Genomic DNA, 24,721 nt, shown 5'->3' with positions numbered 1-24,721 from the left:
TTAGCCAAAGTTAGTAGCTTGGACAGTTCTTGAAAAACTCTTACTCATGTTTAGGTAATTCTATTAATCCGTTCTGGATCGTGACACAGGCTTGTGTCGTGAGAGGGATCCTCAGGTCTGGACTGGACTTGGGTACACAGAATTCTTTGAAGATCTGAAGTACACTGTCTCGTATGATTACGTCTTACAGTGGCAAAAAAAATCTGCCTAGCTGGCTGACCTCATATTTTTTTCCCCTTGCCTTCTGAAAGATGATATTTTGCTGTCTTCTGGCTTCTGCAGATCTTTCCCAGCTTAAAATTTAGCTTCATTTCCAAAGGTTCCTAAATTTCTTCATTAGTTCTTTTAAAACTCCCAGATGCATCTCCCCTGAAGCTGAGGACACATATATTTAGTTTGTTCAGATGTCCTTCCATCAGCTTTTCATTCAGCCCTCGTTCCTCCAGCTGAGTGTAGTAATTTTCCTGCATTTTCCTGCAAAAGGTTCTTTGATGTCCTCATTTTTGTTACTCATTTTATTGCAAACTGAGCCAAACTGGTATTTAAAATCTTGGTATTTTGTGTAAGTGTGATGCAGTGTATTTTGTCTTAATGGCAATATAGCTTCCAAAAACAATTTACATGTTTGCTACGGTCTTGAATATTAATGAGACTTCTTTTACTCACAAACTGGAGCTGTTTGACAGTCTGGTATTATTTTTATCCAGATTTTTCCAGGAAGTTGGCAACAGTATATGCTGGAAAGCAGTTCTTCAGTATCTCTTTCACTGAAATTGGTGGTTCATCAACACTGTCTGTAATTTCTGTTTCGCTTGCACAGCAATAGAACTTGGTATGAATTGCAAATAAAAGGAATCTCAACATTCTGCAGTTTTTTTGGCACATGGAGTGGAATTAACTCTGCTCAATTTTGTAAGATTTTCTTGGGTTGTAGAAAAATACAAGGAATGTAGGCCCTTGCCTATGATTGATCACAAGTTGTCTGAAGTCAAAGGTTTTTTTTCACCTGTTCCAATGCAGTTAAACAATGAGCCAACACAGAATCAAAACATTAATACCAAAACAAAGTGCTTTCAAAGACAGGGTTTAAAAGTTGTGAGGTATGAGTGGAAAGCATGTAAAGCACCCGAGATGAGTGGTAAAAGGGCCAATTTGAGTGGTTTCAAAAGAAGGACTTTATCTGTTCCCGTTCCTCTCTCGGACCTGCATGGCTTAGAGCATGAGAAAGAAACTGCTCAAACTTTCCATTTTGAGAGTCTCAAGGGCTATTTCTATAGCCAAGAATAACCAGAGCATAGATAAGCTCTTTATGCTGGGAGCTATGACATGGCTAAAGGCCCCTATTATTCTTGTTCTGTGCAATCTGGAGGATTTCTCTTGGCTGATTATATTTTTAAGGGAATAATTCCACTTATTAGCCCTCTGTACACGACAGAATTAATCTGTGCTGCACACAATTTTACCATGCAACACCAACCTGGATATTTTAGAATAGGTTTAGAGCACGATACTTTGTAATACTGTGAAGTAGCAACACACTTAAACCTGTAGGATAATGATTATGTTATTGAAACTTTGGAGTTAAAAATACATGCTGTTGGCAATGTGCCTCAATGCATTCAGCAGCTTGCTGCAGATTTTAGTTCTAAGAAACTCATGGGAGATTACTTGGGGTTATTTTCTTACTGGTGTGACTGGTTTAAGTGTGGCTGCTTTGCTGGAGCATGGCGTATTTTTTGAGGGTATTTTCAGAATGTCTTTGCAGTTCTTCAAGGTGTGAATTTAAACGTTCTTCAAACTCTCTCGTGTGCTTCTCTTCCTCCTGAAGGAACTTTTCTGTTGTTGCAAGGAAGGACATCTCAGGGGGAGGCTGAGCAAGGAATAGAATCACAGTTAGTAAAAGCCAGCAAATACTACAATGTACTTGCATTATCAGATTTTAGATTTGAAGAACATCTTCACATCTTAAGCAGCCAATAATGCCAAAATGTCCTGTAGCTTTCCAAGAAAACATGAATTCAAGCAAACATTTTTAAAGACATTCAGGGTGCCTAAATGCCATTATGTGAAAGTGGTGTCTGAATACCCGTGGTATTCACAGTGTTGGGATATAGGTTTGCCATTAAGAATGTAAATATCCCATCAGAAAGAATTAAGCTGCTTCAGAAGCTCCCAAATTCTTGGGTCAGCTAATGGTTACGTTAGTCACTTGTGTAATTTAGACCAGGACAGAGGATGACAAAAAGTCAGTGAAGGGTCTCGAGCACAAGGCTGATGAAGAGCAGATAAGGGAACTGGGGGTGTTTATTCTGGAGAAGATGAGGCTGAGGGGAGACATGATCCCTCTCTACAGCTACCTGAAAGGAGGTTTTGTAGTGAGGTGGATGGTGGTTGGTCTCTTCTCCCAAGTAACAAGTGGCAGGACAAGAGGAAATGGCCTCAAATTGTGCCAGAGGAGGTTTAGATTGGAGATTAGGAAGAACTTTTTCCCTGAGAGGATTGTTAAAACACTGGCACAGGCTGCCCAGGGAGATGGTGTAGTCCCCGTAGCTGGAGATATTGAAAAGCTGTGTAGCTGAGGTGCTGAGGGACATGGTTTAGTGGTGGGCTTGGCAGTGTGAGGTTAGTGGTTGGACTACATGATCTTAAAGGCCTTTTTCTAACCAAACAGTTCTGCAATGAATCTGTTTTTTGGAACTGCAGAATAGAGCTAGGGTTGGGTACTGCTGATTGCCTCCTGTAATTTTATCTCTCTGCTTCTGTGATACGATGCTTTCCAAGGAAAGGAAGAAAACCTGTGCTCATTTCAGTACTATCAACTTCAAGCCCTGACATTCTGGAGAATGTACTAAATTTTATGTGCTGTGAATAGTTCACTGAAAAACCTTCTTTCAGTTTAATGAGCATTTAGTAGACTGAGACTTAAGCCATACCAAAATCAGTCTTAAAATGGCTGTCATGGGATGCAGAGTTGTATAAAACAAAGGACATGAGTGAGCCCTTGCTGGAACAAGTTCTAAATTTTTAAGCAGCAATTTTTTGTTAATTCTTCTTGCAATTACTTAAGATGCATTCATTGGAAAGTCTTTGTTAAAAGAAATAAGAAATAATTTGTCTTTGCCTGAAGACATTATGCTTGTTTAAAGAAATCCAGTGTTTATTTGTATAGATAAATGCAATTCTGTGACATGAATTTTTAAGTCAACTAAGAAAAAACTTGTATAGGAGCTGTAATACCAAGTAAGAGAAAGATAATTTTCTGTCTTTATATGACCATATACTGAGAAAGATGATTGACATTTAATATCTTAATTAAACCATATGATAAATAGTTTTAATAACTGATTATTAGTCTAGAATCACAACTCAGATATATTCATGGTCTCTAGTTCTGAGGTTTTTTTCCTCAGATAATGTTTTTTTAATGTGTTTTGGTTTTCCAGCTGGAGCTGGACAGGAGTGGGTTCACTGCTAAGCTTTCAGCTTAACCCATTGCGTAGTCAGGCCACAAGGACTCTGCTTGTTCATTTCTGCAGTGTCAGCAGATCTCATATTTCTTTGGTGTTGACCAGTAATGAGAATCACCTTTTTGCCTCATCATTTGCTGGAAATAAAAGGGTGGAGCTGATAGAGATGCATATTTCCAAATATCAAATATTGCTGAATATGTCTTCTTAAGAAAGGACCTACTCAGAGTGCTTATGAATTAACTCTGGATTGCTCTGGAGGAGCACTGCAGGGAGCCAAGTCTACTTGTCCTTGCAGACTGCCTAATTAATTTGCCTACAGTTAACTTCTTTCTTGCCCCATGAGTTGTCCCAGAATTCTTAGATGCACCTTCAGCAGGCCAGCAAGAAAGCTTTAGCACTTGGCATATTCTGACATTTAGTGCTCAAATCATGACTGGGCAAATCCCAGAGTGTTAAAGCCTTTTCATATTTAGCCCCTTCTGCCTTTCAGGAACGGTCTTGTAACACCAAGACTAGAAATGAGTCTGGGTAGTTTTAGTCTCGCTGGTTTGTCCAGTGAGAGAATTTCCACCACTTTCTATTACAATCTATTTGTTAAGCAGTTTCCTATCCAATTTCCTATTCTTAAGGTTAGAAAGTTTCCTAAGGCCTAATTTAACATTACTACAGCCTAAGTCTTTCTTGTCCTTCCAGTTCTTAAAGGAAGAATAGACAATGCCTGTGCATCATTGGAAGAGAAACATGGCAAAGTATTTGTGGCTAAAAGATACAAATCCAGTTTGGGAAAAACAAAGTACATAATTTCTTACTCCAGTTGAGGTGGAAAAATTGTATAGCAGCAGACTATTCTGAAGCTACAAATAATCCTTCCTTCCTTCCTTCCCAGAGACTGAGAATGGTCAAGCCCAAAGTACTTTTCAGTCAGCAAGTATCTTTCTGCATTTGGAAAGCTTTGAAACAATAATTTGGGGGGGGTTATGTGGGAATTTCCAATGAATCCCAGCTCAGCTTTCAAGTATACTCTAAGGTAGGAATGACTTTCTCTACACATGTACCCTCTAAGTAAGAACGTGAAGGGACAGAGGCTCCAGTGGAAGATTTACTAAGTTTGTTTGTAGAGTCTCTACTGGGAGGAGAGATTTCCTTGTCTAAAGCCCTAGAGACTATTTTCATCAAATAATATAATCATAGAATCATAGAATCATAGAAGAGATCTTTGTAGATCATCCAGTCCAACCTCCCTGCTGAAGCAGGTCCACCTAGATCGGGTCACACAGGAACGTGTCCAAGCATTTTCACTGTTTCACTGTTGAGGTGAGAGAGCCCTGGCCCAGGCTGCCCAGGGATGGTGTGGAGTCTCCTTCTCTGGAGGTCTTCAAAATCTGCCTGGACATGTTCCTGTGAGGGACTCAGGCTGGAGCAGTTGGTACCTGAAGGACTCCTTCTCCCAGTGGGTGACCCACGTTGGGGCAGGGTGTGAAGAGCTGCTCCCATAGGAGGCCCCATGCTGGAGCAGTTCGTGAGCAACTGCAGCCCATGGGAAGGACCCACATTGGAGAAGTTCATGAGGGACTGTCTCTCATGGGAGAGACCTCACAGTGTAGCAGTGGGAAGTGTGAGGAGGCCTCCCCCTGAGAAGAAGCAGCAGTCCATCTGTAATGAACTGACCACAACCCCCATGCTGAGGGGGAAGAAAGGGGAGTCCTGGGAGGAGGGAAGGTTCAGGGGAGGTGTTTTAAAATTTGGTTTTACTTTTCATCCCCCTGTTCTTATAGTTCATTAATAAATCAAACCAATTATCCCCAAATTGAGTCTGTTTTGCTTGTGACACTAATTGCTGAGCGATCTCTCTGTCTCTATCTCGACACACAAACCGGTCATTGTATTTCTCTCTCCCCTGTCCAGTTTAGGAGGGGGAGTGATATTATGACTTGATGGGCATCTGGCTAAACCACCACACCTGGATACAGTGATGCATGTGTCAGCTGGACAGAGAGGGCTGGTGCCTTCCTTACTAAGCTGTTAGTTCCATTATTAAATTATGATGTGGTTGGGTGGTTTGAAGTCTGGAAAATAACTGCTAAATTTTCAAGTGCAAAAACAGTGACCTGTAATAAAAGCCTAAGGAAGAATAGAAGATATCAAGGAAGGGAATAAAGCTCCAATTTACAGAGAGGTCTAAAAGAGTTACAGAAAGTTTTTCCAAAGATGTTGCCCTGGGCAGAGTGGTATTTATCTCACTTGTCACAGAGGTTAGCGACCTCCAACCTATGAAGACTGAAAGAAAGAATGCTGCACTATTACTCTTTCATTTCAAGAAAAAGAAGGATTACAGCAGTTATCATTTGTATTTCTTTTCAAATACAATAGCTAGCATATAGAAAATAGGTGCTGCAATTCCTCTGATTTCATCCATCAATTGAATGCTGTTGAAACTTGATTTGTGTAACAGCACTTAAGGCAGTAAGTTTGCAGGCATTATGGAAATACACTTAAAGCAGAGTGCCCTTACAGAAGGCAATATAAAGCAGAGTGTCCCAATATAGAAAGCAATGTTCTAAAATGTAGAATCCTCTCCCACAGTCACATAATGGCAGGTAATTATCACTACCATTATTAGTACAGAGGTATGGCCCAGTAGGGGATGTTTAATCTTCAAAAAACCTGCATTTATCTTAGGATAAGGTGTTTCTGTTTTTGCTGGGCTGGTGCTGTATAAATAATAATGACAAGAAGGGTGATCTAATCTCTGGCTTTTCCAGGACTGCATTTGGTCCTCAGATGTATTTTTGAGAATATATGTGTCATAGGAAAATAGTTACTTACTGATGATTCTATTTCTTCTGCCTGGTAAGCTGGGCTCAGTAAGCTGCCTGCTCTCCTCTGGTTGGGAAGTGGCACACCAAAGCCTGAAGGAAACCCCATTGCTGAAGATGGAGAGATATCATCCTCTTTTTTCTCATGTCCTCTGTCAAAGTTGTCACTTTTTAAACCACTGGTGTTTCCTTGGCCATATAAAGCATGCGTACAGTCTCTGTGGTGCCTGCTGGCTGTGAACACAGCAGTCTGCTGGCGTTCCATTTCCCATGCATCTTTCTTTCGGAAAGCTCTAAAAGGGGGTAAAGAAAACCCCATGCAAACCAGTTAAAATTTGAAACTATCATAGCAAAGACAAAGTTTTTTGTTTTATTTGTTTATGCAGTTTTAATTACTTAGTTGTTCACACTGCTCTGTGCATCAAGTCATGGATGTAACATGAAGCAGTACAAAGTTACAGCAATTTAGCAGCTTTTCACTTGTTACTGTAAATGTCTGAGTGTGCACTTCATCTGCTTTAGCTCACAGAATCATAGAATCATAGAATCATAGAATCATAGAATCATAGAATCATAGAATCATTCTGATTGGAAAAGACCTTTAGGATCAGCCAAGTCCACCACTAAACCATGTCCCTCAGCACCTCAGCTACACAGCTTTTCAATGGTGACTCTATCACCTCTCTGGGCAGCCGGTGCCAGTGTCTAACAACCCTCTCAGGGGAAAAAGTTCTTCCTAATCTCCAATCTAAACCTCCTCTGGCACAACTTGAGGCCATTTCCTCTTGTCCTGTCACTTGTTACTTGGGAGACAAGACCAACATCCACGTCACTACAACTTCTTGTCAGATGTCTCCCCCTCAGCCTCCTCTTCTCCAGACTAAACACCTCCAGTTCCCTCAGCTGCTCTTCATCAGACTTCTGCTCCAGACCTTTCACCAGCTTTGTTGCATGTCTCTGATCACACTCCAGCACCTCAGTGCCCCTTTTGGAGTAAGGGGCCCAAAACTGAACACAGTATTTGAGATGCTGCCTCAGCAGTACCAAGAACAGGAGAACACTGCCCTGGTCCTGCCGTTCACACTATCTATGGTACAAACCATGATGCCATTGATCTTCTTGGCCACCTGGGCACACTGCTGGCTCATGTTCAGCTATCACAAATCACACTAATTTAAACCTTTTTGCCAGAGTAAAAGTTGAGTAACTTTGATGTATAATTGGACAAGACAGTACTAAAACACAAACTCACTTCAGGTATTGAAGATCCCAATACTTCTTAAGTAATCATTACCTTTCCTTTGCCAGAGGTGATCATCACTTTAAATTTTCAGTGGAAGAACCTACGTAAGCCCTCTTCAGCCATGTCTTGGTAACTTAGCTTACAAGAGGATAGGCACTAGACTGAATTTAGCCACACAAATAGAGGGAGTGAAATATGAAAGTATGAGATGCGAAAAACCCCCTATTACTAGTGATTGGATAATTAATCAGTTTTGATCTAATATCCCGTTAAACACGTGTTTTCAAAGACCTACAATTTAGAATAAGTGCTTAAATAAGTTAAATATGAAAAAGAGTACAGGAATCCTTGATCCTGCATTTTTACTGCAATAATAATTTTGCCACTGATTTAATGAGAACACATTGGAGGTTAATAAGACAAAGAATGAAATGTTTCATAGAATTATAGAATGGTAGGGGTTGGAAGGGAACTTTGGAGATCATCTAGTCCAACCCCCCTGCAGAAGCAGGGTCACCTAGATCAGGTCACATAGGAACATGTCCAGGCGGGTCTTGAAGACCTCCAAGGAAGGAGACTCCACAACTCCTCTGGGCAGCCTGTGCCAGGGCTCCCTCACCTCAACAGTAACATAGTTTTTTCTTATGTTTAAGTGTAACTATTTGTGTTCCAGCTTCATCCCATTACCCCTTGTCCTGTTGCTAGCTACTATAGAAAAAAGGGATGTCCCAACCTCCTGACACTCACCCTTTAGATATTTATAAACGTTAATAAGATCTCCCCTCAATCTCCTCTTCTCCAAACTAAACAGCCCCAGTTCCTGCAGCCCTTCCTCATAGGGAAGATGTTCCAGTTCCCTGATCATCTTGGTGTCCCTGTGCTGGACTCTCTCCAGAAGTTCTCTGTCCCTCTTGAGCTGAGGAGCCCAGAACTGGACACAAGACTCCAGATGCAGCCTCACCAGGGCAGAGTAGAGGGGGAGCAGAACCTCCCTTGACCTGCTGGCCACACTCTTCTTGATGCATCCCAGGATGCCATTGGCCTTCTTGGCCACGAGGGCACATTGCTGTCTCATATTTAGCTTATTATCAATCTTGACTCCCAGGTCTCTCTCTGTTTAGCTGCTCTTCAGCAGTTTGACCCCCAGCCTGTCCTGGTGCTGTATTAAACGTATCCTTTTTTAGTTTAACATATACTTTTTTAAACCCTGCACACGAATGTTCTGTTCTAACAATGAGTGAAATCTTCATGCACACGGAAGAATCTTGAAGTGTTTTATTATGATGTTTCATAACTCCTGTATCCACTTACATTGATCAGAATGGATGTGAAAACTTGTATTTGTACTCATTTGTAGTTCTTTGAAGCAAAAACTATTATGGCTAATAACACCTTAAAAAAAAAAAGAGAAACAGAGATTCTTCCCATCCTTTTCCTGCCAGTTAACTGAACGATTCTGAAAACATATTGGTAAGAGCAGAGAATTTGGAGGCTGGCTTGCCCAGATGTCTGCTGAATTGGACAATTTTTCAATCGCACCTTTACTTGTACTCTATACCAAAATGTGTAAGAAAACGGAATGATTTTAGATTTTATTACATTCCTGTTATAATATTTCTGACTGTGGTAAAGATTTCCATTGTTCTGAGGTGTGTGCTTATGATGAAGTTGAAATTTTAGTCTTGGGAGGTAACTACTATACTTAAACATGACAGCTGTTTGAAATCTCTTATCATTGCAAATACTCTAAAACACTTTACTAATTTGAAGTGCAGCTATAAAAGCTTTTAAAGATCAAGTTCTCTACCACTAAAATATAACTATTATAAATATTCAGTGCTGCTCAGATCCAAGGAAAACAGCCTTTTTCTCTCTTTTTTTCCCCAAATAAAAAAGAAGGATTTGCCAAGCACAGGGAAAGGACAGTGTTTTCTGCAGAAAGATCACACCATCATTTAATAATGTTAATTTAAATATTTGGTGTTGGGAATGGTTGTGCAGTCCTAATGGACTCTGCTTGTACATAAGCCCTGAAACATACAACTGAGTTCTCCGTAAGTGAACTGTGGAGAACAACTCAGAACTAATGAAGAACATATTTTTCTTTGATTATAAAAGAAATAGTGATGAAGATACTCTGAATGCTATCAGAATGCAAATTGTTAAGATGATACTATAATATTTTTATTACTATAATATTATTATAATACATTGTAACATAAGACTCTCTGAGATTATTCGGCAAATCTTCCAGTTCTCTAAATCACCTAAAACATTTGCCTTTTTGAGGTCAATTTTCTCCTTTCTTTCATGCTTTTCTTCAAATAAATACTCTGCTCTTTGGGCACAGGTGAATATTGCCTCCACCCCCTGTTTTGAAGTCCATTCCATCTGTTGTTTGGATGAAGGGCATAGTGAAAAAAGTGCTACAATTGAGCATGAATAATAAAATCACAGATTGGAGTTTTTTTATCTTATGTTCTGACCTTTTTGGAAGTTATATTTCCTCTGTAAACCCACTGTAAAGTCTAGGTGACCTGTGTTCTTTTTTTTTTTTTACCCCTGAAGTGCTTTTCTGTGTATTAAATGACAGTTATTACTGTTATGTTATAGCTTACTTCACTAAGACCAGAATTTTTAGACTTGGGTGCCTACAGTCACAGTAGCTTTCATATAGTAAAAACACTCCTTCCCCCACCTCCCACCCCAAAGGACTGATTTTTAAAAGAATTTCGCTTCCTACTGTAGCCCATAGGATTGCTGGGGCTGTTTGTTGTCTTGGAAAAACATGACACCTACATTTAAGTGCTTTGATATGGATACTGTGCCTTCACTTCACACAGATTTCACAGTTGAGGTTTAAATTTCTGCCAGTAAGGCAAAAAGTAATATCTATGAATGGAGTCCTAGTTTGAATACAAATGTAAAGGTAGGCAAATGTCTGCACATTTGTACAAAAATGGCTATTTGACACTGGCAATGCAAATGCACAATAGCTGCAGTAAAATGACTTATGCTTTCAGTGGGTTTACTGTCACAGAGCATTTCAGATGTTCAGATACTTCACAAAAATCATATCACTGTTGACATGACAACATATGGGACAAGAAGTGAAAGAACAATGTCCTCACCAAGGGAATTTATATAGACAGGATTTCTGTTTCCAGACTCATGTATAAAAACAGCCAGGTCCATATGTGATCAATGACTTCAGTGGTGCAAAACAAATTCCTTACACAGCTTGTGCTGGTTGACATACCTAGTCTTGAGAAAGACAACAACAGGTCTTTAGTGACCAGGGATGTGTCTGGAATTTGTGCTGTTGCTTGTACCTTGTAAGTGTATCTACTAGCTTGATTTTTAAAATGATTTTCCTGAAGAGACTGTTTTCATCACTTTCCATTAATCCATTACAGTGACTGATACACTGGTTAAGAGTGTGTGATCTCCAAAGGGTAGGGAAAACCTCCTTAATACAGATACACCTCTGTCAACACAGATCCTTTAAGCAATCTCCATTTATCTTAGTCATTTGGTCCCAGACTTTGTCCCTCACTTTTGCTACATGATGGAAATGCACTTTGGCTTGACCAGTTACCTATTTTATATATAGTTTTCACAGAATCATAGAATGGTAGGGGTTGGAAGGGACCTTTAGAGATCATCTAGTCCACCCCTCTGCAGAAGTAAATAAATAGTAAATAAATGGTAGATAAGTAGCCTTTCATTTCAGGGCTCACATGCATGTTTGAATTTTGGAACAAACAAGCTAAACACATCAGCTTCATCAGAGAAATCCCTCTTCAGCCATGCCAAAATTTAAATCAATTCTATGCCACCAAGGTCCAAATAAAGGATCGATGTCTTGAGGGTGGGGAAAGCTTATGCACATGGCAATTAGAAGTAAGGCAATTATCATATGTGAGAAGAGCTCTTAATTAAAGAGGTTGTAGGTAGGATGTGGCCACAGTCCTTTTGAGCAGAAAGATACCACTCCTGCATATCTTACTTTGTAATATTTAGATATTCAGTGTATACTGCAAGGAAGAGAAACCATGCATCTTTCTAAATCCTCATCATAACTTCCTGCAGTTTCCTGTATTTTCTCTAGAGGTCTCCTGCTTAACTAATGCCAGAGCCCGTGCCTAGGATTCCAGTGCTGATTGTGAAGCAGGACTGAAAAGTACTGTAGAATACACTTGGTTAAGACTTTTATTTTGTCTTTCATTGTGCAAACCTTTCCAGGTTTCTGAATGCAAACAGGAAACCCAAAAAGTACAGCTTCTGAAAATTATCATTTAAAACAAAACCACCCCCTTCCCCTTTGCACAAACCCCATGTTTTCTATTTTTTTACTATGTAAAAAAAGTCTTTGTGCCCTTTCTCCAGTGCCATAATTACCATGGAAACAGAACTGCAAATTAAAATGGAAATAACATGGTTTATGCTCACAAGAAAATAAAACATACCCCAGAGTTTAACTCAACCAGCATCAATTGCCTGGTTGATTTGCATCTATTTGATCATTGAGAATTTAATTTCAGTTTTTCTGAGAAAATCTTGAGGTAGTTCCCTGTTTGGGAACAGAGAACTGACAGTACAGAAAAGGCCCAGTCTTACAAAGGCGGGATGGCCACTGTGTATGTGACACGCTGAATTCGCACATTTCTTGAAATCTGTGTATGTATTTATTTAGCTAAATAGCTTTTCACTTGGGAAGTTGAATGCAAGTTTTAGATCCTGAAAGCCAGAATCTAAATATATCTGTTTCATCAGATTATTTAGAGTCATAATTTGTGTTGCATCACATAATCATTATTTGGATGCATCAAGAAGAGTGTGGCCAGCAGGTCAAGGGAGGTTCTTCTCCCTCTCTACTCTGCCCTGGTGAGGCCTCATCTGGAGTCCTGTGTCCAGTTCTGGGCTCCTCAGCTCAAGAGGGACAGGGAACTGCTGGAGAGAGTCCAGTGCAGGGCCATCAAGATGATCAGGGGATTGGGACATCTTTCATATGAGGAAAGGCTGCAGGAACTGGGGCTGTTTAGTCTGGAGGAGACTGAGGGATGATCTTATTAACATTTATAAATATCTAAAGGGTAGGTGTCAGAAGGTTGGGACATTCCTTTTTTCTATAGTAGCTAGCAACAGGACAAGGGGTAATGGGATGAAGCTGGAAGACAAAAAGTTCCACTTAAACAGATGAAAAAACTATGTTACTGTTGAGGTGAGGAAGCCCTGGCACAGGCTGCCCAGGGAGAGTGTGGAGTCTCCTTCCTCAGAGGTCTTCAAGACCCACCTGGACATGCTCCTATGCAACCGGATCTAGGTGACCCTGCTTCTGCAGGGAGGTTGGACTAGATGATCTCCAAAGTTCCCTTCCAACCCCTACCATTCTATGATTCTATGTTCAGTAGTGTGATTGAGATTCCTCTTGTGAGGAAGGCTAGCTCTCCCAGGGATCTCTCTCCCAGGTTTCATTTGACATTGGTCTTCAATGACTATCAAATCAAAATCTTGCCAATTACTTGCACAGTTCTATTGTCTCATACACTGAAATGCTCACGAATGACATTTCACAGTTCCTCATGTAGAGCAAGTGTAATTCCTGACAAAACGAGGGCAAAAGATCTAACTTTTTCTCGCTTCAGAAGAGAAGCACAACAAAAGTTGTGCTGAGGATTCTTGTTGAAATTGTGAGATCTACAGGTGCACAATAGTTTGTATCTTGGTTTGTAAATATTTCAGCAAAAATACTTCAGCAAAAACTTCAACGTCCCTTGAAACTTAGTAGGAAAGCAGCTGTACTTGCCACTTCCACATATAAATGTGTGTGTTATGTACATTCATATATGTGTACATACATACCTATATATTTACATACACATGAATACTACCACTAACACTAAACATCTTTAAAAGGAACTTTTTAGGCAAGAATGTAACTACATATAATGGAATGCATTTCTATTTTGCAGGAAGAAAAATCACTTTTAGTTTTGCCAAAGGCTGAATATATGAGTTTGAAATGTTGACCTGTACAATTTGGCTCCAATTATTTAAACTTTAAACTTTGCATCACAGAACTTTTATTATATTCCTGCTATCAAGTAAAATATGTAAAAGAATCACAGAAAGGTTTGAGTTGGACATCTAGTTCCCAGACATCTAAAATGTCACAAAGACATCTAGTTCCTACACTGCTGCCATGGGCAGGGATACTTTCCACTAGACCAGGTTGCTCAAAGCCCCATCCAACCTGGCCTTGAACAATTGCTATGATGGGGCATTCACAGCTTCTCTGGGCAACCCTGTTCCACCCGAATCACAAATAATGATTTTTTTATGTCTAGTCAAATCTACCTTCTTTCAGTTTAAAGCTGCTACCCTGTGTCCCATCATTTACAAGCCCTGCTAAATGGTATCAGCCTTTCTTATAATCCCCCTTTAACTACTGAAAGGCAACAGTAAGGTCTTTGCAGAGTCTTCTCTTTCCCAAGCCGAATAACCCCAACTCCCTCAGCCTGTCTTGACAGGAGAGATGCTCCAGCCCTTTGATCATCTCTGTGTCCATCCTCTGGACCCTCTCCAACAGGTCCACATCCTCCTTATGTTGGGGACCAGAGCTGGACACAGCACTGCAGGTGGGGTCTCAGCAGAGCAGAGCAGAGGGGCAGAATCCCCTCCCTCGCCCTGCTGCCCATGCTGCTTTGGATGCAGCCAAGAGTACGGTTGGCTTTCTGGCCTGCAGGCACACATTGCTGGGTCATGTTGAGCTTTTCATCAACCAACACTTCCAACTCCTCCTCAAGGCTGCTCTCAATCCAGTCACTTCCCAGTCTGTATTTGTGCTTAGCATTGCCCTGACCCATGTGCAGGGGCTTGCACTTGGTCTTGTGGAACTTCAAGGGGCACAGGCCCACCTCTCAAGCCTGTGTAAGGTCCCTCTCCTGTACTGTGAAATAATTGCTTATCAAGGAGTTTAATTTTATTTTTATTACTGCAACACCACAATTATAACATGTCTGAAAGTAATTCAGTGCTTCACAGAATACAGGGAAATAAAAGCAAAGTCATCACTACAATGTTTTCTATGAGCCTGAGTATTCTCAAGTCTCATTATTTTTCCCTAACAAGAAGTTTATTGTAGTAACGATTTATTCAGGGCCTCTGAAATTATGTTTCTTTTAAAAATCAGGTCACCCAAGAACACCAAAACTAGACATTAAACGCATTTAATGAAACATCCAACAAATGAAACTGCCAGGACACAAAGCTTTTCAGCAGGGGCTGTAGTTCAAACTGCTTATTAAGATAGCCTCCTGTGGAGCGATTTACCTCTCCTGTTGGTTTTTATATCCTTTCCTTGTCTTGTTTTTATTTGTCAGTAAAAACACATTTGTGTCCTGTTTTGAAAAACCTGGAACTAAGAATAACTTAAGCAGCACATATATTTTTAAAGTTGTTTCATGTAAGAAGGATTAAAATAATGATCAAATGTTTCTGGGACTTCATTTATTGCCAAACTCATTTAACCACCTTCATACATATATATACTAAGTGTTGGTGGGAGTTCTGAATGTACAGAAACAGAAAAAAAGTTCAACATTTTGCCCAGTTAGATACTTCCAAAAACTTACAGGAGGTTTCATGTGTATGTTCAGCCTAAACATTACCTTTCTTCCTTCTCTTGCATCCTTGAATGGGTTTGGTAGCCATGCTCTGGTTCTCCATATGTATCCATGCCACCCACTATTGATGTCTCTGTGCCATTTTGTACTTTAACAAGACTGTTTTGTAGTAGGACATTCTTGTCTTCCAGCTTGTGAATAGAAACTGTGGAAATTCCATGTTCTTTGTTAGATGAATCTACACTCTGTGAAAGGAGAGAAACCCATCATTAAATAGTTCTATTTTCCCCACAATAAAGGGATGTTAGTATTTTTAACGAGCAAACACAAAACAATGTTCTATGCTAAAGAAAGACCTAGCTACCATATATAATCATGCACTACTTATAGAAACCCAAGAAAATTGCCTCCAGAAAAAACAACCCTGTAGATAAATGGAAACGAAGGGATAACAGCCTCTGTAACACAATAAAGCAAATGAAAATTTCTCAACCAACACCCATTCAAAATATTATTGCTGTAAATTCATCGCTTGCTTTGTAAAACTTATAACATAAAAGCAATCATAATGGCTGTAGCTGCAGACTGCATTGCTCCCTCCAGTAACAATGCCACCAAAAATATCAAGGAAAATTATAGAAGTTCATTACTCTACTAGATATAGGCTATGTCTACTGGCATGATTTAATATCAGTGTTGGGATGCAGTCACCTGCTGTTTCAGAAGCACTAAAGTAAAGCCATTGGCACAGTGCTCTCCCTCTGTGTCATCAAACCCTGCCTCTCAGCTAGGTCAGCCCACATGGCATGCAAGCCAAAATGCTGGAAGTGACCAGGGCTAAAGAGGCTCATGCACTAGGCGATCAAGAGGCGAAGATGAAGATTAGCTCTGGAAGCTGTCTAGCCAGGATACTCCATTCCTTTTTTGTTCTGTCACATATTCCATGAAGCCTGTACTGCACACCTCAGGTAACTAATTTGGAACTACCTCTCTGTGGAATACTGCACTGCTTTGTGTAAATGTATTTGCAATAACAGTATGCTGTCAACAACAGAAAATTCTCACAGGATTTATCAGATTACACACAAAAGACTTAAACTCCATACATTTTATTAAGTTATGCTTTCATATATGTCTAGATTTACCTTATTCTTTTGTAACTTGTGAGTGTTAAAGGGTTTGGTTTTTAGTATACTGCTTTCATAACTGAGCTCCTGCACCTGAAAGCTTGTCTACTCCTTGCACTAACTGCTTTGACGTCACCTTTTCCTATAAACCCTCCCTTGCTTAGCTAGTTTTAGTGGAAATTTATGAGCCAAGCTGGCATGGAAGTTCCAGAAAATGTAATAAAATTGATTATTTCACTGTTGAGGTGAGGGAGCCCTGGCCCAGGCTGCCCAGAGGGGTTGTGGAGTCTCCTTCCTTGGAGGTCTTCAAGACCTGCCTGGACACATCCTATGCAGCCTTATCTAGGTGAACCTGCTTCTGCAGAGGGGTTGGACTAGATGATCTCTAAAGGTCCTTTCCAAGCCCTACCATTCTATGATTCTATACAATAACTGCAGATGTTCAGTAAGCAGGGGATGTTTTGAAGGTTTTTGTGGAAAGCAGTGTATATAATATTTGTATCTATATACACTACAATTCTACATTATATTGTGGCCTTTTTTAAAATGAATTAAACTTTAAATATCCTTCCTTTGGAGAGAAGTAAATACTTTACTCTGGAAATAGGCTTAGTAGGGGTAAAATGTATCAGTTTCTTACTGTTATTTAAATACTGTATGAACAAAGAGATAAAACAGGAAAAAAGGGACATATTTTTGTATCCAGGGGAATAATGACTGTTAAAAAAAATTCTTATATAAGTGGTGTCACATAACAAAACAGACTCCCAGAAACTGTTCAGTGTCTAGACAGTTACTGAAAAATTTAGCTTATTTCTAGCTTAATATGGTTAAGGTTAAATTATTCCTAGCTATACCCACCATCAGGTTGTGTGATTTGTTTTGTTTTGATTATGTCACACACCTTCCCTTTACTTATTTATTTTATGAACACCAGAAATCTCTAAATCTGCCATGGTCTCAATCTACATTTAAAATAAATGTAAGTAACTCTTCCACATATTGCATAGATTGAAATAAAATTACTGTGCAACTTTTACAGTCTTGGTTTTTCACCATCTCTTTCAGATGTGTGTTTTCAAATTTGATAACTTTGTATTGTAAATCCAACAACTAGGAAAAAAAATCAGTTCTTAGTTAAATACAAGAGTATGACTGTTAACTTGAAATAACACTGAGTATAGATACATGTCATTTTACTTCTCTAAAATAGATATAAATAATCATGAAACTAACTATAATTAAAAAACAATACAGCAATACTAAAGCAGAAAGAAGTCATAAGCCATCTATAAAAGATACACAAATGCAATGCCTCTGATTCTATTTACTTTTTTTGAAAGAAGGAATCATGTAGGAAAATGAGGGTGTTCACATTCAGTTACAGATACAAAGATTGACAGATTTTGCTGGAATTAGATGAAATCCTAGACATGAAGCCTAGGCAAGACATCCACTCTTATAGTGACACACTGGAGAATATGGTCTGGTAAAATAGGAGACATCTCTCATTTTGCTAGACACTCTCCTACTGTCAAAAGTTAAGTATTACATTAATCACAATTTTCAATATGCAGTGACCCTCTCACAAAACCTATAAACCTCTACACATGAATGTTCTTTTGCTTAGGAAAACTAAGGAATGAAGATAATGTTATTTTTAATCCTGAAACTTGCCATTAAAACAGGGCTATCTTGCAGTTTTTGGCTTTAAAATTACCAGAATTTTCTAAGGAAGGTTTGTAACATTCTTCGAAATGCTTTAAATAAACCTGAAAAATTAGGAAAATAATATATGATTCTCATCATAACGCACATATCATAAAAAAGGGAAGTTTTCAAGATCTTTTGAATCCTAGTGGTGAGAATGAATTGCAATTTAGATGTACAGTTGACATTTACTCGTGCTTTCTTGTTCCAGTCTCAGTTTGACTGCTTTAGTGATACTTCACAGATATTACAGCACTGCTGATGAAAACTACAGCAGGAAATGTAATGTCTTTCTTTCACAGATAATGTATGTCATTACCAATAGTGTGGAGTAAAATGATCTAGGCTAGTTTTGCCTGCTTGCATACCTGTTGTTTTGCTAACAATTTGTCTTTTATCTCCAACTCCATTTTTAACTGTCTTTCCAGAAGACTAGCTTTCTCCATGATAGTTGCTATAGTGATCTCCTTCTGATGAAGCTCTTCCGTCAGGTCAGAGATTTCTCTCTTCATTCTTTCCTTCTCTGAGTGATGGGACTGCTCCTCTTGATAAACATGGCTTCTTATCTGCAGCAAATATGTTTCAAAAAGAAAAAAAACTGTGCAGTAGATCTGATTGGATCTACTTGCTACCTATCAGTGATTTTTTTTACCATTGCTTCCAAGACAGCAACTCTTCTAATTGAATCAGAGATTATTGAGAGTATATAATAAAGTGTCTTTATAAGTCACTGCACATAGCTTTGTTTATTTTTCACATCTTTTTTTCCAACCCTTCTCTTGTGCTTTCCTTTGCCTATTTATTACAAATAGGTAATTTTAATACAAACCCTTTAAATTAACATTTTAAAATAATGTAATAAAAATAATATTAATTTTAATACTCATAGAGTATTCAAGGAAATATCCATTCAATAAACCTAAGTATGATTTATTTACATGGCTCCTAATTTAATTTAGGTTTAAATGTAAGTTTAATGCAGCATAAATTAACTTAGGAGCAATATAAATAAATCAATCGAGAGACTTTTTAATGAGAAACTATGTTAGAAATAAAGAGTATATATGGTAAATCACTTTATGAGACATTTCCCTGCCACTATATACAACATTTAAGATCAAACTTTCTGCACTATCTCCTGTGCAGAGTTCGCCAAAGAATCAACACAAGATTGTTTTCATAATCTTTTCACTATAACCAACAATTTAGTACTGATAGGCTTTTTTATTATGTAGGAAACAAAACCACAAAAAGCAGCATAATAACCTTTGGACCCATTTTAATAATTGCTTGCAGAACTGTACACAATCAGGAACAGATGGCATTTCGGTTTTATTTATGCAAACTACACACAAATACTACAATTGTAAACAAATAGATGTAGATGCAAAAAAATCTAAGAGCTAGATCATTACTACCATGCCAAATTTGCTGCATCCAGCTCAGTTGCATCCAATTAGAGATCTTCCTGTTTACATTGCTACTCAGCAAAACCACAACATGCCTGTAAGAGGAGTTCTGAGCATCCTTTGCTCCCTAAGGGTTTTGGCCTGCCAAGCCATATGCCAATCTCCAGTGCCATGCTGCTGCGGCTTGCACACAGTAATGCACATGGGAAACGTGCAATGCAGCATGATGCATAGTTAAAACTGAAGAGCACTGCCTCTGACTGTGCACCAGGTAAGTGATTAAGTTGAGCCTTCCCTGGGTACCTGCCACAGCAACTTGTGTCAGTTGGTCCTTTAGCTTGTCTTACATCTGAGACCATCTACAAACTACTACTTACCTCCTATAGCCCATTAATTACTCGTAGCCTTGGAGGGTTTGTTACTTGCAAGGTATTACTTGAATCACAGTCATGCTTAGGCATGGTCTCTTCCATTATTGCAATTATTGCCTAGTTATTAGTGCATAGAATCAGAAGGCAAATTTTACAGCTATCAGCTTCCTCCAGAAATGCAGCCATACATGAAAGCTTTTTCACATGTGAAAGCTTCATACTCTCCTAAAGCCACAATTTATCCTTCTGCCCATTTCTGCATGTGCACATACCCAAGCTCAGTACTCTGCTCTCTTTTTAAAAATCCCATATTGCAGTTAAGATCTGGAAATACTTGACAATATGAAATACCTTGTTTAGCTCTTCTTGTTGGTGTTCTTGACTTTGTGCCAACAGTAATAACTCAGCATTTTTATTTTCCCTTTGCTCGGTAACGTGCACACAAGATGCCTGACGCCTTTAAATAAGAAATAGACCATGAAACAAGCAGAACGTTCAATAATCTTTACCTTGGAGTTTTCTCTCCTCAGTGGAAAACTGTGAAAGACCTGCTCACTGATGATAAAAACCCAAACAACCAAGAGACTTGGCCTAAACCAGCTTTGATCCTGGAAGATATCTAGAGATTAAGGACAATGCAAGTGTGTGCAGATAGAATCCTGAAATGCAGATTCGTACTTCATATCATCTCAAATTGCTGTGGTACATTAGATAAACCAGAAAAAAGATGAATATGTTACTCAAAAGAGCTTGGGGAGAATCTTTATGGTGCTACTTCCAAAGTGTTTCAATGCTGAGAAAAGGACAGGCACTGTAAACATAGAAAGAGAAAGAAATGAAATGTGATGATTTATAAAGATCTAGGCAGCATGAAACCCTTTTAACAGAGCCTGCATCTATTGCCTGCAATCTTCTCATATATAATTGCTAATGAAAATGTTTATGAAAATTTGTTTAGAATCTGTCATTGGAATATAGAGTGTCTTTTTAAACTGACTGAATTTAAATCAAATATATATAAAAATATTATCTCAGCAGCAGTATTTTTTTTCAACATACATACTTCATTTGAATTTCCTGCATATCTTTGTACTCTCTGATTTTCAGTAACTCTGTATGCAACTGTTGGCATTCCAGTTGTGTCCTTCTCCAGAGAGCATCCCGTGACTGCAGCTCATTTCTCATTGCTGAAAATCCTGCCTCCATGTTCTAAAGAAACAAGCAAACACAAAAATAGCTCTACGGAATGAGACAGTGGTAGCTCACAATGCTGTATTTTCATACATCATTTTCAATACCTGTATAATTTGTACAAAAGTATTTACATGCTTTCATTTTCAGTTTCTGGAAAAGGCATTGCTTTCACATCAGTTCCTTTCTCCAGAAATGTCACCTAAAAAGTCATGCTGAGTATTCTTTAACTCTCGCAATGTCCCAATGCATCTGGCTCTGAAGCTATCGTAGGAAACATCACTCAGAAGTTCTTAATTGCATTTAAAATACATAGTCTACTTGTTTCAAGAGGGACAGAAAACTTCTGGAGAGAGTCCAGCACAGGGCCACCAGGATGATCAGGGGACTGGAACATCTTTCATACGAGGAAAGGCTGTGGGAACTGGGGCTGTTTAGCCTGGAGGAGACTGAGGGGAGATCTTATTAAGATTTATAAATATGTAAATGTTGGGTGTCAGGAGGTTGGTACATCTCTTTTTTCTATTGTAGCTAGCAACAGGACAAGGAGTAATGAGATGAAACTGGAACACAAAAAGTTCCATTTCAATATAAGAAAAAACTATGTTACTGTTGAGGTGAGGGAGCCCTGGCACAGGCTGCCCAGAGAGGGTGTGGAGTCTCCTTCCTTGGAGGTCTTCAAGACCCACCTGGACATGTTCCTATGTGACCTGATCTAGGTGAACCTGCTTCTGCAGAGGGGTTGGACTAGATGATTTCTAAAGGTCCCTTCCAACCCCTACCATTCTATGATTCTATGATATTGAATCATTCCATGATTCAGCAAGTTCTGCTCCCTAGAACTTAGAATCATAGAACATGCTTCACCTACAGGAATGAGTTAATTTTCTGTTTCCTAACAGTATTTCCGAATTTATTGAAATGTACAGGGCTACAGAAAGGCAGGCATGTCTTCATGAAATATTGCCTGGAAGCTTGGAGCAGATACACCTAGACTTACGTACTTATATAAGGTGTATGCTCAGTCATCTCCAAAACTAGATCTGCATGGAGCTAATTGCTTATTTAAATGACCATCACAAAATTTTAAATAATCACAAAAAGATTTTTCTTAAGGGACTCCACAAAACTTGTCTCTAGTTTACCTTTAATTTCTAATTGATAGGCAACTTGGATACATGTTTTATTTGGCATCATAAAGTTTGAATTCCTCCCCCAATTAGAATATCCCCAAAATTTACTAAAACATACCAAAGAACATGAAAATATAACCTACAAATAACAAAAGAGCAATAACAAACAGATTCTTGCAATAGTAATATCTAGAGAATATTTATTTCCCCTCACTGAAGATCCAAAAGCATGTTCCAGATGGAAAAATATAGGATTTTCCAAGGATGTTGAGCTTTTGCCTTTAAAGCAATTACTCTAAAAGCACTAGTGTTTTTCATAATGTCTTTCTTTTATTTTAATATCATTCCCATGTTTAAAAGCAAAAATCAAGCCTTTAAACTTTCAAAAGACAAATGGAATCCAGAAATGACATGCCAAGCAAGGAACTTCAAAGGTTTCTTTCCCTTAGAGCCTCATATGAGAATGACCTTCCTTCCAGGAAGCCTGTGGTTCTCCTCTGGCTGAAAGGGCTGCTGAAGACAGATATGAAGCGCTTTTGCTTTTTTATAGGGGCTGCATACACAAATTCATTTATCTTATCCTTTGTTAAATTAAGGCTGAGATATATTTTTTTTTAAACTCTGAAATGCAAGTCTGGGCATATTCAAGTGAAATAAAGCTTAATGAACTGTTATAATTGTCTGCAAGACTTGCTTGTGAGCTTTGTTACTTCAACATTTGAGGAATAGCCACAATTATTTTGTAATGCGTGAAACTGGGGGAGGGTTATCCCTCTGATCTCATTCTGGGGTGGGTAAGGGGAAGCAGTGCTGTACAGTTGCGTGCTAGAAGTCATATCTGTGGCAGGCTACAGTTATCATACATATTTGCATAAATTGTATTTTCTTCTGTGAATTGTAATAATAGCAGGAACAACAGCAGCCACAGCAGCAGCTGCAGTAATTTAAACAGAACTTTGGGTCAAGAGCTTCACATATCACTTCAAAAAACCCATTTAGATGAGTACCACTTATTATTTTAGGAAATTATTTTAGGAAATTATTTTATTTAAGTTTGTCAGACAATCCATAAAGTAGAGAAATAAGCCTCAGTCTTTGCCTGGATCTTCTAAAGTTTTTCCATGGATTTCACTTTATTACTGGTTCCTTGCTAATTAATAGTATGAGAGAAATAGTTAGAAGTAGATATGAAATGGTCATAGGCACCAAAGACATATGAGGCACAATACTAGGCTTGCTGCCATTGTCATTACCAAGATTCCCATCTGGTCCTCCCTCCCTTACCCACATCAGATCTAACTACTCCCGTTGTCCACCTAGCACCACTCCACATAAAGCTGCTTACTTCTTCTGGCTGACTACAGGCCTTGCACTTCCTTCTTTCTCATACAGACATTCCTAATAAAATATTTCCTCTGGATGACATGTATATACCATACATTGACTTTACATCAGTGGAAACATATCAGTATTTCCCTTCTGTAGCTATTTGCAAATGCAGCTTTTCCAGCAGCACTCCACACCACCAGCACTTGATTCTGCAACTTTTTGCCCTTTAGCTGACAATGTTAATCTAGCTCCATTTTTACTTAAAGTGTCTTCAAGTATTTTCTACGTTGGCTATTCCTGTATTCTACCCACACGATTCCAAAAATCCTCTTGCTTGAATATCTTAAAGGCTACAACACAAAGACATCTACTCTCTCTGCTCCAATTGCCATGATTTGTTCCACTCCATATTCTAGTCCTGCTACTTTTGATGGCAGCCTTTTTAACAGGTCCCACACTATACATTTTTGCTTTCATACTGTTAACTTGTATATAAGCAAATGACTGAGTGAACTAATGAGCAAATCAAATGTATAAACATCACATGCACTAAACTTGGCTTTTCTGACAACACCTCACATCAATGTCTACCACATATATATTTATTCCTATAAAGTATATGCATATGCAATTATTGCATATGAAGTTATAACTCTGCAAGGTTGTCTATAAACAGAGATTATCTTTCTGCAGAAAGAGTCAAAGTTACTATAGGCCACTAAATATATTACTGAACCTTGAAGTGTTTAAATAAGTAAGCAAAGGCATAATTTATATATGTTACCTGAAAAAAAATAGCAATGAGAATGTAATTCCTGATCTGTTTCAAACATAGCTAATAAAAAAGGCTTTAAAGATCTTGTAGTGCCTCAGTCTTGTCAGAACTCATATATCACCCTCAAAAGAAGAGGCCCAAATGTTTGTCTTCATAGATTAGTGTTACATTAAAAAATGGTAAACTAGGGATAAGATAAAAACTGATGGTTCTTCACATGGATGGCAACTTAAAAATTCATTGACTGCAAAATCTTTTAATAATAATAAAATATGTTATGCACTTTTCTATATACTTATTTACTAGCTATATGACACAGTGTGCAATAAGGTGTAAATCACATAAAGCGATTTCACAGAAGGAACCAAGTGAACCAGGCTAAGTTCCTGCAGATGCTACAGATACAGGAAGGTTATAAAACCTTAGATAAACAGAAAAGAATAAAATGTACTAGTACATATCAAACATATTTCTGTTTTCTCTTTAAGAGTTTCTAAAAAAATTGTACTGTTCACAGCT

General features: G+C 38.6%; 1 protein-coding gene across 1 annotated transcript in view; it reads right to left on the bottom strand.

The window, feature by feature from the left end:
• Positions 1 to 1,699: 1,699 nt before the first annotated feature.
• The window catches only part of DEUP1 (deuterosome assembly protein 1), a 59,099-nt gene continuing 36,077 nt past the window's right edge, over positions 1,700 to 24,721 (bottom strand). Inside the window, exons 10-16 of the mRNA XM_062020515.1 lie at positions 20,838 to 20,983; positions 20,126 to 20,231; positions 18,363 to 18,560; positions 17,311 to 17,397; positions 15,203 to 15,402; positions 6,297 to 6,579; positions 1,700 to 1,870 (exon numbers count right to left, since the gene is read on the bottom strand). Coding sequence (XP_061876499.1) covers positions 1,700 to 1,870; positions 6,297 to 6,579; positions 15,203 to 15,402; positions 17,311 to 17,397; positions 18,363 to 18,560; positions 20,126 to 20,231; positions 20,838 to 20,983 — 1,191 coding nt within the window. The remainder of the gene's footprint in view (positions 1,871 to 6,296; positions 6,580 to 15,202; positions 15,403 to 17,310; positions 17,398 to 18,362; positions 18,561 to 20,125; positions 20,232 to 20,837; positions 20,984 to 24,721) is intronic.

Source organism: Colius striatus, chromosome 1 (assembly GCF_028858725.1).
Source record: "Colius striatus isolate bColStr4 chromosome 1, bColStr4.1.hap1, whole genome shotgun sequence".
Classification (NCBI taxonomy): domain Eukaryota; kingdom Metazoa; phylum Chordata; class Aves; order Coliiformes; family Coliidae; genus Colius; species Colius striatus.
The sequence above is the reverse complement of the archived record's forward strand: the minus strand, read 5'-3'. Positions and strand labels throughout refer to the sequence as shown.